Source organism: Erithacus rubecula, assembly GCF_903797595.1.
Source record: "Erithacus rubecula genome assembly, chromosome: 3".
In the NCBI taxonomy this organism is placed as follows: domain Eukaryota; kingdom Metazoa; phylum Chordata; class Aves; order Passeriformes; family Muscicapidae; genus Erithacus; species Erithacus rubecula.
The window spans coordinates 3,295,174-3,313,098 of record NC_136689.1 but is presented as its reverse complement, the minus strand read 5'-3'; the positions used below and the strand labels follow the sequence as shown (position 1 = coordinate 3,313,098).

The 17,925-nt window shown below is 41.4% G+C and overlaps 1 protein-coding gene across 2 annotated transcripts in view; it reads left to right on the top strand.

The window, feature by feature from the left end:
* MINDY4 (MINDY lysine 48 deubiquitinase 4) overlaps positions 1-17,675 on the top strand; it is a 71,437-nt gene extending 53,762 nt beyond the window's left edge. Inside the window, exons 16-18 of one of the 2 annotated variants that reach the window (XM_079300497.1) lie at positions 7,505-7,685; positions 11,869-11,941; positions 16,571-17,675. In XM_079300497.1, the coding sequence (XP_079156623.1) occupies positions 7,505-7,685; positions 11,869-11,941; positions 16,571-16,619 (303 nt within the window). In that variant the 3' untranslated portion in view covers positions 16,620-17,675. The remainder of the gene's footprint in view (positions 1-7,504; positions 7,686-11,868; positions 11,942-16,570) is intronic. The other variant, XM_079300498.1, reaches the window with a different exon arrangement.
* Positions 17,676-17,925: the final 250 nt, after the last annotated feature.

Genomic DNA, 17,925 nt, shown 5'->3' with positions numbered 1-17,925 from the left:
GGAGAATCCCTGTGTTCCCCATCCATTCATCCCTCCAGTGGATCCTGTGTTATCTTTGCTGATGAGAAAAACCTGTGCCTCCAGTCATTTGTCTGCAATTGTTAATGTTCAGTCATCACTCTCAGCCCTGACATATCACCAAACTCCCTGGAGTTTTTTGCTCTGTAATTACTTGCTGCAAATTGTTTCACAATGACAGATGGATCCATTCCATCTGTTTCATGTGCAAATGTTTAGTTTCACAGTGAGATTCTGGATTGTAATGGGGGAAGAAAAAAGCTAAAAGTCCAATTCTGCTACTTTTCAGTAGGCAAGTTACACATTATTGGTTTTTTTTTTTTTTTCTTTTCTTTGTGCATTTAAGCAATATCAACTCCATGTGATCTTACACATTTAACTTAGAAGCCCAAATTGAGATTTTAGGTTTCCTGGGATTCATTTAGAGCATGTCAAGCAGCAGGAACATTTCCACATGAAATTGCTGGGGGTTTCCTCTGTCTGCTGAGCTGCAGAATTCAGCAGCTCAGGCTCAGGGAAGCTGAGTGGTTTCTCAGCAGGGAGAAGACCTTTAAAAGAGGATGGGGCACAGGAGTGGGCAGGACCAGTTTTAGTACTCCTGGGTGAGAAAATCCCTGTGCTTGGGTCAGAACCTTTGGCCTGAATGCCACATTAAAATTGCAGGTGAAAAGACTTAGAATGATGAAATTCTTTCTTTCAAAATGTCTTGAGATGTTAAAAGTAGGAAGAGATGGAAGCAGAGGCTCCTCAAGTTTATGCCAGGTCATTCAATAAAGGGAAAAATTATCTTCATTCTCAGGTAATAAATTTAACAGATTATTATCATTATTATCATTCATAACTTGCTATTTTTTTATAATCAATATTAACAACATAATAACTAATTACATTTTATACAATGTACAATATTATACAATTTATAAAATGTTACAATATTATAACAGTGCTAATTAATATGAATAATGATAATAATAATATATAGCATTTACATTCCATTTCCTAGTAGCAGATTTGTGCTTGGCAAGAGTTTCAAGTGTCATTTCCAGTTTACACAGAGGGGTAACAGGTGAATAAAAGTCCAGGTGTTTATCCAGTAAGTCACCCAGTAAGCTCCTGGCTGAACTGGGCTGAGTACAGGTCTCAATCTCTCATTTTAAAGGCAGTGTGGTGCTGGCTGGTGAATCTCACCATCCTTCTGAAAGGTTTTTTGAAGCTGCATCAGGTATGTGCTGTTGTACATGAAGAATTGGAAATATTCAGTTATTTGTCTCTTTTGAGCCTTCTCTCTGATTTGTCTTTGTTTTCTAATCTCTCCTGCTTTAAGCTGTCCTGTCAGTTAAATCTCCTGTTGTCTGACCTCCCAAATTCACCTTACTCTGATTCCTGTCTGTCCCAGCCCTTGCCTGAGCTGCCAGCACTTCAAGGGACTTGGTGCTTTTTAGTTCTTGCTTCTCTGAAAACAGAGAGGGCATTGACAAAGAAGCTACCCACATTTTCCCTACTTCTTTTCAAAAAGACAGAGTAAAGCAACAGAAACAAACAGAATTTATTCATTAAAATTCCACAGATGGGAAATATTATCTTTGGTCCTTTTGAAGAAACCACTCTGCTATGACCAGACCCACTTGAACAATGAAATTCAGCACACATGCTCTGTCTCCTGGCACCTCACCTGTGGTTTTGTCCTGTTTTGTCCCTCTATAACCTCCTTCCCAGGAAAATGTGGCTCCTATACAATCTCTTTTCCCCATCAGATGGGCTGGATTCAAGCCAGGTCATTGGCGGGGTGGTGGAGGGGAAAGTTTAGAAAGAGGGTTTTAACCACCTTGTTTGGCAAACCAACCACAAAAACACACAAGTGCACAATGGAAACTGGGGGTTGGCTTCAATTTTCCATTTATCTTTCAGGAATAGGGGCAAGTGTTGTGCCCTGTAGGTGCAGCAAAGGAAGCTGATGCTTATGTAAGACTTTAGTGAGCATCACTGTGGGCAGAAACATGGAGTACATTCAAATTTGACAAAGCCTCTGAGAAAGTCTGTTCTTCATTCCTTGTTTTTACATCTCCCTTTCCAGCCTGGAACTGAAATTTTCTTTAATGAAGTCCTATTGTTCTCTGAGTTATGGCCAGTCAGTGTTGCTGGGGTATTGGCATTGCTTCCCCGTCAACATCCTTCCAAATGAAACAGAATCACAGAGTTTTTATCCAGGACAATAAGGATAACAAAGCTCACATGTTTAGAAGAGCTCTGTGTGCTTTGCAGACAGGTAAAGCAGAAAATGATAAGTCAGATATTTTCCATGTGTCCCTCTAGATTATAAACATCTGCATTTGGATCTGGATTTATCCCATCTCACTTTAGGTGCTTTTTAGGCTGAAAATGCTTCAGGTGAGAGTTCAGCCAACTCCCTGCATCACTGGTGGGATGGGAGGGTCTGAATTTCTGACAATACTCATCTCTTGCTTATTTAATTTTACAGCCAAAGCCCAAGGGCTGAGCTGCATTAGAGGGCCTAGAAATAAATGCAGAAGTGTTGTGTGGGCTGAACCCTGAACTTTGTGTGTAGTGAAGAAATGGCAAAATGCTGAAATCTGAGTGAGGGTCTGAATTTCCCTCAAAATATTTTCATTTTTTGGGACATCCCAGAAGAGCAGCTGAGTGGGACAGGGGTAAAGGAGAGATCTTGAGGCTGCCTGGCATCCTGAGCTCTATTTTCCTTTTCCTTTCCTCATCTGCTGCCTTTTACACCATGGCAAAATAAGGGAACTTTAATCAGGATCCAGTGCTTTGCAGGAGTCTCTTCTTTGCTTTTGGAGTGCTAGGATTTAACACACACCTCTTTCTGTTCTTCAGTCATGTCCTTTTTTTTCCTCCCAGTTCATTTTCAAAAAGATTTTCTTTTTTTACAAAAAAAAAAAAAAAAAAAAAAGAAAAAAGGATCTAAAGCTGCAGATAAATTACCTGAAGCTCCAGTGTAGCAGCAGTGTTTGTTATTATTTTATAAATATATGGCTAAAATTTCTGTCTCACTTGGCATAGTGCATATGTCATAAGTCATAAGCATTAATTTCATTTTTCTCAATCTGACTGAAATCAAGTATTTAGCAATGGCAATAACTTTGCCCTCACAGTGTCCCTGAATTATCTGCAAATCCAGCAGTGCTGTGGCTGACCTGATGTTTCAGGGGTGCTGATGGGATGGGTGACCTGGGTCGCTGGGGTCACTGCTCCCCCAAGGGCTGCTGAAAATGTTTTATTTTTTGTTTTACACCTCTCTCTTCACTCTTAACAGCCCTGGAACATTGTTCAATATTCATTCAGAAAAGGTCATTGCAGCTGTGGGGAATAAAACACTGGCAGAACAAACAATGGGATGTAACTGGAAGTTTTGTGTAATTATCCTTTTGCCTGTCAATCCTTCTGGATTTGGTGCTACCAGAAATTCCTCAGTTTAACAGAGCCCAGCCCTCTGTGCAACCATTGCACACTGTGATTACTCCTCAAATAAACATCTCCAGCAGCTGAATTCAGGGAAAGAAACATAAAGCAAGGAATGATTGATTATAACTAGAAAAGTGTTGGAAACTCCCTGAAGCCTGGGAGTTTTAAACTTTCTGTGCTTCTGGCAATGACCCCCAGGAGAACACTGCTTTGACTTGAGGCCTTGGAGAAGCTTCCAAATTTGGGTGATGGAATTAAAATCATTGGTGTGTAGTTAAATAGAAGTGTGTGATTTTATATGGTGAAGAGTTTGGAATTTGAAGGTTTTAGAATATAATAATAGCTAAGGGACAAGATGGAGGATTTTGGGTGTTGTTTCCTTTCTGTCTTTTTCCTTCTTCATGATTTCAGGTAGTTTCTGGTTGGACAGTTACTGCTGCATTGAGTCACAGGAGTTTGGTTATTATGTCAAAAGTATAAATAATATAGGTGTTAATTCTCTTTTGGACTGTTTAGCTTTAAAAGACCTTGTAACTAGCTGGATTCAGCTCCATTTTGCTCACTTTTAGCTGGTAGCTGGAAGTGTTGCAGAACTCTATGTACTTTTGATAAGATTTAATAAATAACCAAGCCTGAACACAAGAAAATTCATCTCCTTCATGTTTTTAATCCAGACTCTGAGTGAAGACAGAAGAAAATGAATCCACTAATTAAGTGGTGCAGATACAACCCTTGCAGAAAATGAATAGCAAAGTCCTACAAGCAAGGAGGTTAAATTATGTTAAGTGATAAAACTAGAGAAAAGTGCCATCAGATTGGCCATATCCAGTTATTCTGCTTGGTTTTGGTGTCACATTTCCTCTTTTGTTTCTTTTGGAATACACATGGCAAAAGATGGCCTTGTTCAAGGGACAAAGTAAAGCTGAGTGGTGAGGTACCATCCACTCACTCACTGTTGGGATAATTCTCCAGCAATAAATATTTGTCTGTAGGTTGAATTTTACCACTGTGTGAACACAATCAGATGAAAATTATTAATGAGCCTGCTGGAAAACCACTACTTGAATAGTGATAAAAACACAGAAATGGAGCTCTTACCAAAAATAATATTCATAAAAAGGATGTAAGTCACAGGTTCCTGATTTGCCTTTGGAATTCATCCCTACAGGTGTAGGGAAGGCACTGGAAAGAAGGGATCTCTGTCAGCCCTGTTTTCTTCAGGCTCCTGTAGGATGGTACAGACACTCTGCTGAGTTTGAGGGGTCTCTGAATTCTTCAGGGAGAAATCAGAGTGCAGGGATTGAATTAAAGCCTGTGGATGGATTGAAGTGTATTAAGCCACTCACACATAAGGTAGAGGTGTAAGTTTAAGTTTTAGGATAAGTAAGTGAGTCAGTAAGTTTTAGTATGAGCTCTGATGCTTTTAGTAAGTGAAATGTTCAGATACCAAAGTGGAAGTGTGAGTTCTAGTGAAGGTTGAAAAACACACTAATGTTTTCAGTAGATGCTCCAGGAACATTGTTTTAGACAGTGTTTAGACATAATAGAGGTGTAGTAAGAATATTGCTGACATTTTTCAGATAGAACAAGATAGGTTGTATGTGTAGTCTGTACATAACCTGGAGTGTTAAGAAACTGGAATTGTAACAGGTTAAGGAGTGGTGGTCTGAGATTGTGTCTTGGCTTGTTGGGAAGATTTTATATGAGTTGGTATTGGGTAGAGTTGGTGCTTTTCTGCTTTTTCTGCCATTGCTTTTTTTGCTTTTGTTCATTGTCAACACCCAAGAAGAAGAGAGGAGCTGCTGCAGCAACATCAGCCCCACCAGGACCTCAGGGAGCAGCTTCTGCTTCTGTTTGGGACTCTAAACTGAAACTCAGCATGGACTGTGACATCTGTGACTGTGCCTTTTGAGACTGATGTGCTTTGTAACAAATCACCTTTTAGCAACTATTGGCTGCTTTGCTCATTTAAGAAGATAATCCAACAAAGTTGGTGCCTGGAGCACTGGAGGGTTGTAACCTCACAGTCCTGGAGGTCTTTTCCAACCTAAATGTCTCAGTGATTCTACTCCACACAATAACTGGTGCTTGAAGAAGCAGCCAGAGGAATCCTCACAGTGAGGATTGTCCTGACTTTGTCAGCAGCATTGTTCCACATTGTATTTTGTACAAAATACGTTTTTCATCTTGGTGTCAAAGGCAGCAGCTAATCCTCAGCTGGTTAAATTGATGCCACCAAAACAAAGACTTGTCCCTTCTTCTGGGAGAGCAGGATTTGAGCTGCAATATTTTTAGACTCTCTTAGTTGTCTCAAAGTTCATGCCCTCACTGTTTTCTGCAAAGATTGTAATTGACAACTACACATTTTTGGAGAATGTTCCAAAATCTGAACAGTTTGTCCTGGCTTCAGGGGAAGGTTCATGTGGGTGAGAGCTGGAGTGGACGTGGCTCTGCAAGTTCTGTGTCTCTCTAATCTTTGTCAAATGTTGTTTGATGAAGCTGGGAAGTTGCTTTTGCAGACAAACGTAGGAAGAACACATATTTAGGAGACTGGCTGTTCTTTTTGGCTTTGACTTATCTGCATATTAAAATATGCATATTTGTGACTGAATCTTTTCATCTGTGTCCTTCTAATTTGCCATCTTTTGTTGAAACTGCGTATTTTCTTTTTTGATAACTCCTGTTATGAGTATTATTGGAAGCTTGTAAAGAATTCTTTGCTTCTAAGCCAAGAATTTACATAAAAAGCAAGACTGTTGTATAAAAGGCTGTTTTAAATAGATATTAAAGTAATGAGTCAGGGAACAGTTACTTAATTAGCTGGAGACTTGTTATCTAACATCAGAAGAAATTTTTCTTGTGGAAGGCAGCAGAATTTGCACCCATAACACTTCAGATATAAATTCTAAATGTCCCTCAAGATGAAAACACAAACTTCTTATCAATTAGGGTGCTGGTTAGAGTTTTGTTTACAGCAGAATTAATTTTTGCTTCTGCCTTTTTGCCTTTTGCCATTTGCCCCTATGCCCAGGGCAAAGAACTGAGGGCTGCTCTGTAGGAGTTGTATCCACAAATCTCTATCTAGAAATCATGTATAAGAATTTTTCTGTTAAAATTTCCTCAATTTCCACTAGGGATTTTTCACTGAAAAGGTCCTGAAAACAAAAGGGCTGAAAGCAAAATTATTTCACTGAAAGCAAAATGTTTAATATCAGATATCAGTTTCCCTAAGCAATTTCTCAAATTTTCTCCTTCTTTTTTTTTTTTTTTTTTCCAAAACCCAGCTGCAGTGCTGCTGGTATCCCCTTCCTTCATCATTTATAAATGAAATCTCTTGAGTATTCTAGTTTAAAACATCTGTGAATGAATATGAAAGTTTTTATGCACTTTCTTAGAGAATATTCAGGTTGTTTATAAAGATACTTTCAAAACGACAAAGGCTTAGAAAAAGCTTTCATTAAGGTTTTATTTTTACATGAACATATTTCATTTTTAAGAATAACGAAGCAAAACAAATAGATCTGTTATTGCTTTCTTCTCTAACTGAAAATACATGTTTGGACTGTGAACTAGAAGGTGATGAAGTGAAGGGAATATGTTACTTTCTTTACTCAACAGAAGATTTTGGGCTCAGTTGAGTTGCCCAGGCAGGAATGTCTCAGGGCACTTGAGATCTTGTGAGTCTCTGACCTGGTTTCCATTCCAGTTGAGTGGCAGCACAGCCTCCCATTGATCCCATGTTGTATTCCTGTGGTTTTACAGCTGTTGCAGAGGATGTGGATCCTGTTGGTTCAGCTCATCTGGAATCTGATTTTCAGCTGGAAGGGCACTACAGCTTCATTTCATTACCTCCATAACTCAGGGCCTAATATTTGCTTTATTTGCTCCATGATTTCCTGGTCTGCTTCAACAGTCTCTAATGAGCCTTCATTAGTGTTTGCAGACTAGAATAAATAAATGATCTTACAAATTTTATGCTTTCCACAATGAATTGCTTCTCCCCCCAACCCCAGTGATGGTCTGCTATTTTTGTATTTTTCTCTAGGTTGGTTGCTACTTGAAGACTCCCAAGTACCCAATTTGGCTGGTGTGCAGTGAAAGCCACTTCAGTGTGCTTTTTTGTTTGGAAAAGGATTTGCTCAGTGACTGGAAGACAGGCAGGAGGTTTGATCTCTATTACTACGATGGCTTGGCCAACCAGGATGAGGAGATCCGGCTGACAGTGGGTATGAGCAGCTCCCTGACTCTGCTTCTCACCTCTGGGGCCAGAAAGGAGGACCCAATAATACCAACAGTGGTGGTTGCAGGCAGTGAATGTTCATTTGTGTGCTGTTGCCTAATTTCCAGGATTAGTTTTGGTGATTAATTACATTTCGTAAGGAAGTTTCCAGGATAAGCTCCTGAAAGGGTTAACAGTGAGAATGTGTCACTTTAGACACACTGGCAAATCTTCCAGTGGCACTGGTTCCTAGGGAGCAGTTTGTGATCTCTGACTTATTCATGCTCCCAGGATTATAAAATATATTTCACTACTCCCATTCTCCTTCACATCATCTCCCATTGTTTCTACAGGCATAAAATGCAGGTCTCCAGTTCCTCACCCTGTAGAAAAATGGGCAGAGAGGGTGAGGAAACATGAAATCTTTGCTTCCAAGGCAAGAAGATGCCAGTAATCTGCTAAAAAAGTTTAGTCACTTACCTGCCTGGAAGCACAAACCTGCAAAGATCTTCCAGCTTGTTACACTCCTTCTTTTAGGAAACCATGCCAAATTACACAGCTGCTTTTACAGTAAATACTTCTTCAACTGGAAGGCATTTGGATGAGTGTTCTGATCCTTAGAAAGCACCTACTTCAACACATTCTCCAGCACTAAATCCCTGTTTGCTAATAATATCCTACTCACCTTTTGTTTTCTTTCCTTTGGTACATTTTTACAATCTTGTCTGTGGTTCTTTGATAACCAAATTCCTTCTTAATCTTAAGGAGACACTCCACTATAATCTGCTCTTTAGAAATAAGTTGTCTCTGTTCCTTATTTGCACCAACATCCAGGTTTTTGCACAGCATGGGTGTTGTATATTCTGCTGAGTCCATGTGGCAGAGTAGTTTCTGTGCTGGGAGTGCTGGGGGTTTAAGATTTGGCAGTGAGTTCAATCATTTTTTCTGTCTCTGCCTTTGTATTGGCCTCTTATTTTAAAGAAAATCCCTGTCATTCTGTTGTAGGGGGTCATATGGTATATTAGCTCCAAAAATGATCCATTTTCACAGGACTATGGTTGTCAGCCTGGTTCCCACACCCCAAATAAAAGTGAGAGGAATGACACAGCTCAGCACAGGACTAGAGAAACATTTTTTCTGTTGTGTTGTACCACGTAACATCTGGTCCAAAACAGGTATCCTAATGTGTCTTTCCATCACCAGGAATGTTTTCAAAATCAAGAGCTGCCAAACCCTCTAAGATCTCTGGATGAGAAATTACCCAGAGCACATACAAATTTTTCCCTTTGCTGTCCAACCTGTCATGGCATCTCTTTGTGTTTCTCCTCAAAGCTGAAATGTGCATGGAGTTGTGGATATCTCTTTGTAGTGGTCACAGCCCCATCCAGGGATGTGTCTCAGTAAATCCCTTTGTTATCTATGAAATTCTGCAAAAGGCAGTAAAAATGCAAATATTTTCATCATTCCACAAAAGCACTGGCCTGGTTCTGGCTGTGCAATAATCCCTTGCTAGGTCTGGAGAAAACTGTAATTGCTTTACATCCAAAAAGGTAACTCTGGCCAAACATCTAAACCCAGCAGACAGGAGCAGATGGAAATATCAGAATGCCAAATATTGCTGGTATTTCCCTTGTGGAGGTGATGTTTGGGCAGCATCAGCTGCAGCTGCAGCAGGAGGAGCTGAGTGCTGCCCCAGCCACATCTCCCTGCTGCTGGGAGCTGTTTGCTTTACTTGAGCAAAAAGTTGAATTCCTTGAAATGAGAATCTTCATTATAATTAGGTAAAATTACCATCAAGGCCATATTTCAGGCAATATTGAAGAAATTACACTGGGCAGGAAAGGCAAAAAAGACAGAAGAGTGGAATTATATTTTGGGAGTAACAGCAATGAGAATTTGCTCTGCTTCTCATACTTAACCATTTGGCAAAATGTAGACAAGAAACATAAAGTTCTTTCATGGAAGCAGGTTAATGACATCAACATACCATCATAAAGAGAGGAAAATAATAATAAATCTTTCCATTGGGGTAGAAATTTTGGATAGGCAGAGAAGAGCAGTAACAGTGCTGCCACACAGTTTCTCACTAATTAATTCCTTTTCCTTTACTCTTAGATACACTTTTATCATACTTTTTTTCCCTGTTTCTTTGTATGGAAACACTCCATTCAAACCTTTTGATTGAAAAAATTCAAGTCTAAAAATGACAAAATTCATCAAAGTTGGCCATGAGTGGAAAAGGCAGCCAGGGCTATGGTCAGGACAGTGGTTTAGGTTGCATCAGGAGAGGTTTAGAGAAAAATTTCTTCACAGAAGGGGTTGTCATGCACTGGAACAGGCTGCCCAGGGAAGTGGTGGAGTCACCATTCCTGGAAGTGTTAAAAAACCTGTAGTTGTGGCACTTGGGGACAGAGTTTAATAGTGAATGTGGTGGTGGTGCTAGATTTATGGTTAGACTTGATGATCTGAGAGCTTTCAACTTTTATTCTAAAATTCTACATTACAAACTCTTCAAAATTAGGATAAAAAAGGCCCTTTTAAACTTAAAAGATTCCTGTGTGCCTGTAAGTTCCTGAGGACCAAGAGGAAAACCACCATTACTTTATGTACTTTTAAATATTGTCCGTTTGCCTCCACTCCAACCCTTGCTGTCATCCCGAGTTTTCTGCATGTGTCTGTACCCATCAGATCAACACACAGGGGAGAGCCAGCTCCTTTCTGTGACTGATAGATCTGAGACTGGCAGCTGGGAATGGTCAGGACAATCCCCTCCCATCCTGTCTCACTGAAGCAAACCCAAATCCTACACCCTGCCTTGGCACCGTGCTGCCAATCCATTGGCTGGGAGACAGAAAAGAAGAAAGAAAAAAAACAAACCAAAACTCAGGTCTGCTGCAGTTTAAATGTTTGACTCCAAAACAGGAAACAGCTGAGCAGACTGACATCCAAGCTGGTGGCAGGATGTTTTGTCCCTGGGAAGGTCAGCTCTACTTTCACTGTTGACAGATGCTGTGTCTGAGACAGTGACCTCTCTGTTTTCCCCCGAGTGCTGCAGTGGCCTCTCCATCCCAAAGGAATGCTCATCAGGGGAGGCTCCCTGATACCCCACACTGCATCATCTTCTCCTGTCTCTGCACTGCTTGCTGAGCAGTAAAGGGCTGTTCTAGTTTGAAGGACAGGTGTCTGCCAATAAAGGCAGAAGCTTCTCTTTGAAATGGAGAATGTAAACCCCCTTCCTCCAAATTATTATTATAATTTGGAAAATAAGGGGCTCTCAGGCAAAGATAGGGGAATTAGGAATAACAGTTTTTTACTAGGAAAATTAAAATAGAAATGCAGTATTACAAAGAACAATCCCAACCCTGCCAGAGTCAGAATCCAAGCTGACACAGTCAGTCAGTCAGGGTGGTGGCACAGTCCCATTCAATGGTGGCTGCATCCTCCTGCAGGGGCAGATGTGGTTCAGTTGCAGCAGTGCTCCTGGAGAAGGTGCAGTTTCCTCTGAAGCTCCAGGGATGATGTGGAAAGGTCTGGCTTTCCTCTGGAATCCAGTGGCAAGAAGGTTCCTTGGTGTCCAAAATGTCAGTTTTTATCTGGGTAGGAAAGGCTTGGCTCCTGCCCTGGCTGGAGCATCTCCCAGTGGGATGATGGAATTTTATCAGTCATGCCCTGGGACTCAGTGGCCATGAACAGGAGATATCTCCTGGAGGGAGGATGGGCTGTGGGAAGATAAAGATGATTGCCCAGCTGGTTTAAAGATGGCCCATTAGCAGAGAATATGTGCCAGGAGATCAGGGGCACTGCCCCACCCGGGTCAGCAGATGGGACAGAATTCACATTTCTGGCCACATCAACCCAATACAGGGACAATCTTTTATAGCCCTGACCCAGTTCAAGCTGGGCTTGGGGTTTTCTACTCAAGTGTAGCACCAATGTCCTTAGTGTTTGAGGAACAAAAGTTACCCAGTAATTGCAACATCAATTGTGAAATAAAAGCCTCATGACAGCCCTGCAGCTGTCAGTATTTCATTTTCTGATCTGTGGTTTCCCTTGAAACCATCTCTGTATGAGCAATCTGACCTGGCTCAGGCACAGTGGTGGATGTGGCAGTGGTTGGGCTCAAACCATCTGAGATTTCTGTATGGAGAGAAAATTCCCCAGCCACTAACAATGTCTGTTTGTCTCTGCAGATACAACTCAGGTGTGCCCTGAAAGTAAAGAAAATGATCTTACTCCTCCACTTGAGCACTGTATTAGGACAAAGTAAGTGAAATTGCAGTTTTTCATGTGGATACATTCAGTTGTTCATCCAAGTAATGTATGTGAGGCTGGAGTTTAAAAAAAATAAATCAGCAAATAAAGCTGAAAAATTATTGCTTAAAAATCAGAAAGGATCTGAATGGGCCAGGCTGTAATGATATGTTTTACATATATAATTGTCTTATTGTAATTAACACTGAACTGTCCAAGGTGTTCCTTCTTAGAGGAACCTTCACTACATCACCAAGAACTCACTGAGCCAAATTCAGTCTGAGAGCACAGATTGGTTGCAATAGATCTAAATTTAGATTCCCAAAAGTGCTTGATTGCAGAGATATAATGAGCAAAGGAGACAATTTATTCCATTTTCTGAAGAACAGAAGGGGGGACCTGAGTGTTGTTTTCAATGCATGAAGCCCCATTGAAGAATCTCAATTTTCTCCAGCTGTCTGTGGGCAGCACAGGGTTTGTCAGGATCACAAAACACCAGGTTTTGTGCAGTCATTCCTGACAGGCCTTAGCTCATATTCCCTCCTTACATATAAAGCTAATTCCAGTCATGTTGGGATTTTCATGGCCATTTTGAGGCCTATATAAGCAATTCATCCAATACTGAAGTTAATGGGAACATTTTCAGCTTAGTGAGACATGAAAGAAGCAAGATGGAGAAGTTTAACTGGGCAGAAAATTCAGCTCTATATCAATTATCAAGGAAGTTACTATCTGAATATCTCTGGAGCAAGAAGTGAAAGCCTCATTGTCAGAGACCAGAACCTTTGTTAAACCAGCAAGCCAGGCAGCTTCAGGTTTCTCTTGCAGTTTCCCTCCTCTTCTTGCTACAATTTACTCTGTAAAAAAAAAAGCCCAGCAGAAAATAAATAAATAAGGACAGTGTGTTGATCAGAAAATGACTGAAAGGTAGAAGAGGTTGTCACCTGCAGGGTGACAGCACTGACATCAATCCAGCCTTCCTCCCCATATAGATTTTATTGATTCTTCATTTCCAGTGGCATATAAACAGGATTTCGAATTAAAATAAATAATGTATAACCTCAGAAGACCCCATAGGGAGAATAATGCATGCAGCTACTTAAAGTCTTAGAATATCTTCCATTCCTGGCATTGTGTCAGAGTTATACAGTGCTGGTAGTGCTGCTGTTTGTTTATTTTAAGTTCCCTGCTTTAATCTGCTGGAGAGGTAAATTACCAGCAAATTCCAGTGTCAATTTATTTTGTTTGTAGCATTCTCAGCACTGTCTGATTTACCCTGGGCAGGCTGGCTCCTTGTTTTCAGTGCTCTCCCTTTGCTTTGAGGGTATTTATTTAAATGTGGCCTTGCTGCAAAAGGTTTTTCATGTTAATTTTTTTCTTTTTGTTTTAAGAGCTTTTTCTTCCAACTACAGCACATAAGAAAAAGTAAAAACCAACCCAAGTAACCAAAATAGGAGAAAAAATAGGATTTTTTTTTTATCATACAACCATGGAAAACTCTCCTAAACTAATTTTTAATAAAACAATGAGCTGTTACTTATTTTGATGAAGAGTTCATGATGAAGCTCCATATCAGATTTCTCTCATCAAAAAATGCAGGGAAATTTCTCAGGCAGAGTGGAGAATTCCACAGTCTGGGCAATCAGACCTGAGATGGTTAACTGTCCTTAATTAATTTTATTGTTAATTGTGGTTTAATCCATGCCAAGCCCATTGCTTACCCCAATACCTGAGAGCACCATCCTGTGGCACACTGATTTCTGTGCCTCACATCTCTGCTCTTTGTTCTCTTACCCTCTCATAAAGGGGAAACTGAACTGGCAATAGAATAGTTTTGCATTTAGTTTTTAATAATAATAATACTAATAATACTACTACTACTACTACTACTACTACTAATAATAATAATAATAATAATAATAAATATTATTATAATTAATATTATTATCAGAAGAGAAGGGTTTTGCTTCTGCAGGAGGAGGAGGAGGAGGTTCATGTTTTCAGTCCCTGTTGTATAAAACGTGAGAAGAGTTCAGCTCTGAGTTTAGAGCAGAGAACTCTTCATCTGGCTCTGGAATAGCCAGTCACTACCAGCTGTCAGTGTAACCTGCAGCCCCCCAAAAAAGGACAGGTAAAAGAGCTTTTCTGTTGGCTCTCAGCCCCAGCTGAGAGTGGGATTCTGGCCCAGGGATGTCTGGAATGTGCATCCCTGGCTTGTTTTGGAGATGCCGTGCAGACAAGTTATCCTGTCCTTCCCTGAGGAATACTCTTATATCACAGTCCTGATCCTCAGCACTGGGGGGAATAACATCTGTTAGCTCTGCCTGAGGGGAGCCAAACCCTGACCTGCTCTCATAACCTGAATTTAGCAGAACTTTTTATTAACCCTCTGTGGTAGTGGGGCAGTGGGCTCCATGAGTTCACCTGTTGGCTGTGGAGTGAAACACCCAGAGGGAATTCAGTGGATGAGAGCAGAGCAGAGCCTGGGCATTTCACTCTGAATTACTGATGTGCTCCCAAACAATGGCAGATTAGCAGCACAGGAGATGCTCTCAGTGCTATTCCAGGCTGAGCATTGTTCAGGGCCTGACCTTTCCTCTCCTGTTCCTGTTAACTGCATGACCCCTGGGTGAGATTGTGCTCCAAGCACGTGGGTCAAATGTACTTTTCCTTCTGCTAATCTGATAAATCATAATTGGATCAGCAGCTAGAAAATGCCTCATGTTTGAATTGCACTGTGGCAGGACAGTTTGGGGAAGGGATCACCTGCAGTGTCCAGGAAGCTTTGTATCTGTATATTTTGTAAATAAAAGACTTTTTCAGCGTCTGAGTGAGATTCCTCACTCTTTGACACCTTTTCTAGGGCAGATGCAAGAGGGGGAAAAAAGTTTTGGAGCTGTCTCATAGAAGCAAACAGCCAAAGGCTGCTTTTTGGTCTAAAAAATGGTTTGAAAATAAACCCAGGAGATGAGGCTTGTTCTCAAAGTAACCTTCAGTCCTGCTTCAAAAATTTCGTTCAGTTTAAGTTCTTTATGGAAAGCCTGTTTTGAAAAAGGTTCCTCACTGCACAGTGATTAACAGTAGCTTTACCAACAGCAGAAATGGTGTCAGCAATGTGAGTAATTCCACAGGGCACACTGCAGGACATTTGGCCTCTGTGGGTCCCTCTTAAAACTTTTAATCACCCTGGTGAGATAGAAAGTGGCACCTTGGGAAGACTGTACTCAAAGATAATGGATAATTTGAGGAAATTACCTGAAAACCCCAATGGGGACAGAAGTTGGCAGTTGTTTTTTCCATTTGGTTGTTTAAGGGTGATGTTCTGAATCTCTGTCAGGGACTGCTCTCACCTCTGTCAAATGCCAGACTTAGGGTGAATAACCCCAGATGAAACAAATTCTGCTTTTGATTTAAGATGTGGGGCATCTCTGCTGTGTATTCCTGCTAAGTATTCCTGGGATAGAGACAATCTCTCTGCATTTTTCTTTAATTTTCTCAGCAAAGTAAAAAGAAACAGAAGGAAAAATTTCACAACAGCCCTCAGATGGTCACTTCCTTTGAGACATTGCACTGAAGACTGCAAGAATTCAGCTTTTGGTTTTGTTTTACACTTAATTGACTTGCTCAGCACAGGACCTGAGCTGCCATACCCTTGGTGACACATCCTGTCCTCAGTGACAGAAAGAATGTGGCACTGGCAACTCAGTGTTCCCCCACCCCCTCCCCAATGTCTTACTACTCTGGGACAGATTTTCAGAACAGATATTAGCACTCTGCACTGGGAATGCACCAGTTTGGTTCCCAGAAAATGTGGCCCATGACCTTGAGGATGAGAAAAGGCACAGCCAAGGGTGAGGTCATGCCATGAGGGGTGAGCTGACTCAGGGAGGTGACTGCAGAGCATCCTCCTGCTTTCACCAGGCTTGGGGTCAGATCTCTGCCTCTTGCCATGGTTTGAGGGCACATTTTGTGGCAGATTCAGGATTGGTGCCTCATTTGCAGTCTCACTCCTGCTGAGCTGTGGCAGCCAGTGCAGAGCCAGGAATGAAAAATGTGACAGGTTCCAGACTCAGCTGGAAATGCTGTTCTCAGTGTGCATCTTCAGTGTCATTCTGAAGGAGGAATAAGAGCAGAGAAAAGCAGAACCTCAGCACAGGGAAAGCAAAACATCACCATTAAAGGGAGCCATGGAATGCCTGGAGGAGCCAAGGTCAGGGGCAAGGATAGGGGTGATCCAGGCTCAGGATCTCAGGGAGTTCCTAATCAGAGCTGAACAGGAGGGTGCAGATTGCCTGCTGACAGCTGAGAGTATTTTGGTTTTTTAGGATTAATTATTTTACCCATCTTGGGCTTTCCCTGATTATTCTGTCCAACATGAAGGTCTCTGTTGTGGATCAGCTGCTGCTGAGGAATCTCTGTTGCCCACAGAGGCTGGAGGAAGGGTCAGGACAGAGACCTCCACCCTTGGCACCCCAAATCAAGGGGCACAATTCCCTCACTTCTGCTCCATTCCCTCTGGGATGTGATTTAGTTGCCCCAAACAACTCCATCCCAATCTCTCTGAGGTTCCTTGGGTGGTTCAGGGCTCTGGGGTTGCCTTTCCAGTGAGGAACTGATGGGTGTAAATGATTTCATTTCTAGGTGGCAAGGAGCTGTCATCGACTGGAATGGCACAGAACCCATCCTGTGACTGCTCTGACCTGCACTTTATTTGGGAAGACCAAAAGGAAATGACTGAATGAGCACATTCCTATTCCCACCAATACAGGAAATAGGGCAGTTTGAGATGAGGAAGAATGACAGGGTTTGCAGGCTGGCAGAGTTTCACCTCAGTCACCTCGTGCTTCAGATATTTTGCTTTTAATACAAACAACACTGACGTAAATTCCTTGTCACTGCCTTCAGCAAAAAGCTCCTGAGGGCAGCCTGGGTTCCCACCACCAAACCAAGGTTACAGATGAAGCAGTGAAGTCATCAGCATCCCCTTGAGGTCTCCTTCTGGATCCACTCTGCATCCTGCAATTGTTTGGAAGCATCTGATGGGAGATGCTGAACCCAGATTTCTCTCACTTTACAGCCTTCTGTGTCTGCCTTGTTCTTCCTTGAAAAAAACTCCAGTGCCACTACAAAACATCATCCAAGGAACATATATTCACCTCCTTACCTGATATTAGCCAGCCTGAATAGGTTGGTGGGCTTTTCAGGGAAAGCCTGGCCTATACCAAGCTCTTGTTGTATCATAAAGATTGTGTGTTACCAAAATAATCCCATTAGTATCTTCCTAGTACTGGGTGTGTAACAGTGCCTCGTGCTGATATAGCTCATTTTTCTTTCTGGTAAGAGGCAGCTGTATCAGCATCTTTACATTGATGACCTTATTTCTATTTATTCACACCCAAGTGGCAGATCTGTGGTTTGCTTCTCCGTAACTACAAGAAAACAGAAGAGGTGTTAGTTTTGAAATTCAGGTGGTGCCTATCTGTGATAGGTGCCAGTTTCCATGGTTAAATAAATGCATGTGCTCAATGAGGTACTGTGGAGATGGGCACTGAGGTACTGAAGCCACAGTTTGTACTCTGATTAATTCTGTTTTAGCAACATTTTACCAAAATTGGAGCAAGTTACTGTGCAGAAGGTTTGGAAAAAATGCCTTGGGAAAAACGGGCAGATAAATGATGTTTCTAGAGGTATTTCTCTCTCTTGAAAGTATTTCATAGGAGTTCAATAAAGGACTTTTACTTTCTGATGTTCATGGTAGCACCTTCTTCCTAGTCAGTGTCGAAACTCCTCTTGATCTTGAAAAATGAGTGCAAAATCAATTTCCAGCAAACATTCAATGTTGTTGTGGGGGTAGGTGCAATGTCTCTGCAAACTGACTGTGCAAATGGAGATCTCAGGGAATTAGATTTGAAAACCAACCTGAATATAAGTTATAAAGAAGTGCCTGAAAGGTTTAGATGCCTTTGTATGAAGATTTGCCTCCCCCTTTGCTTCCC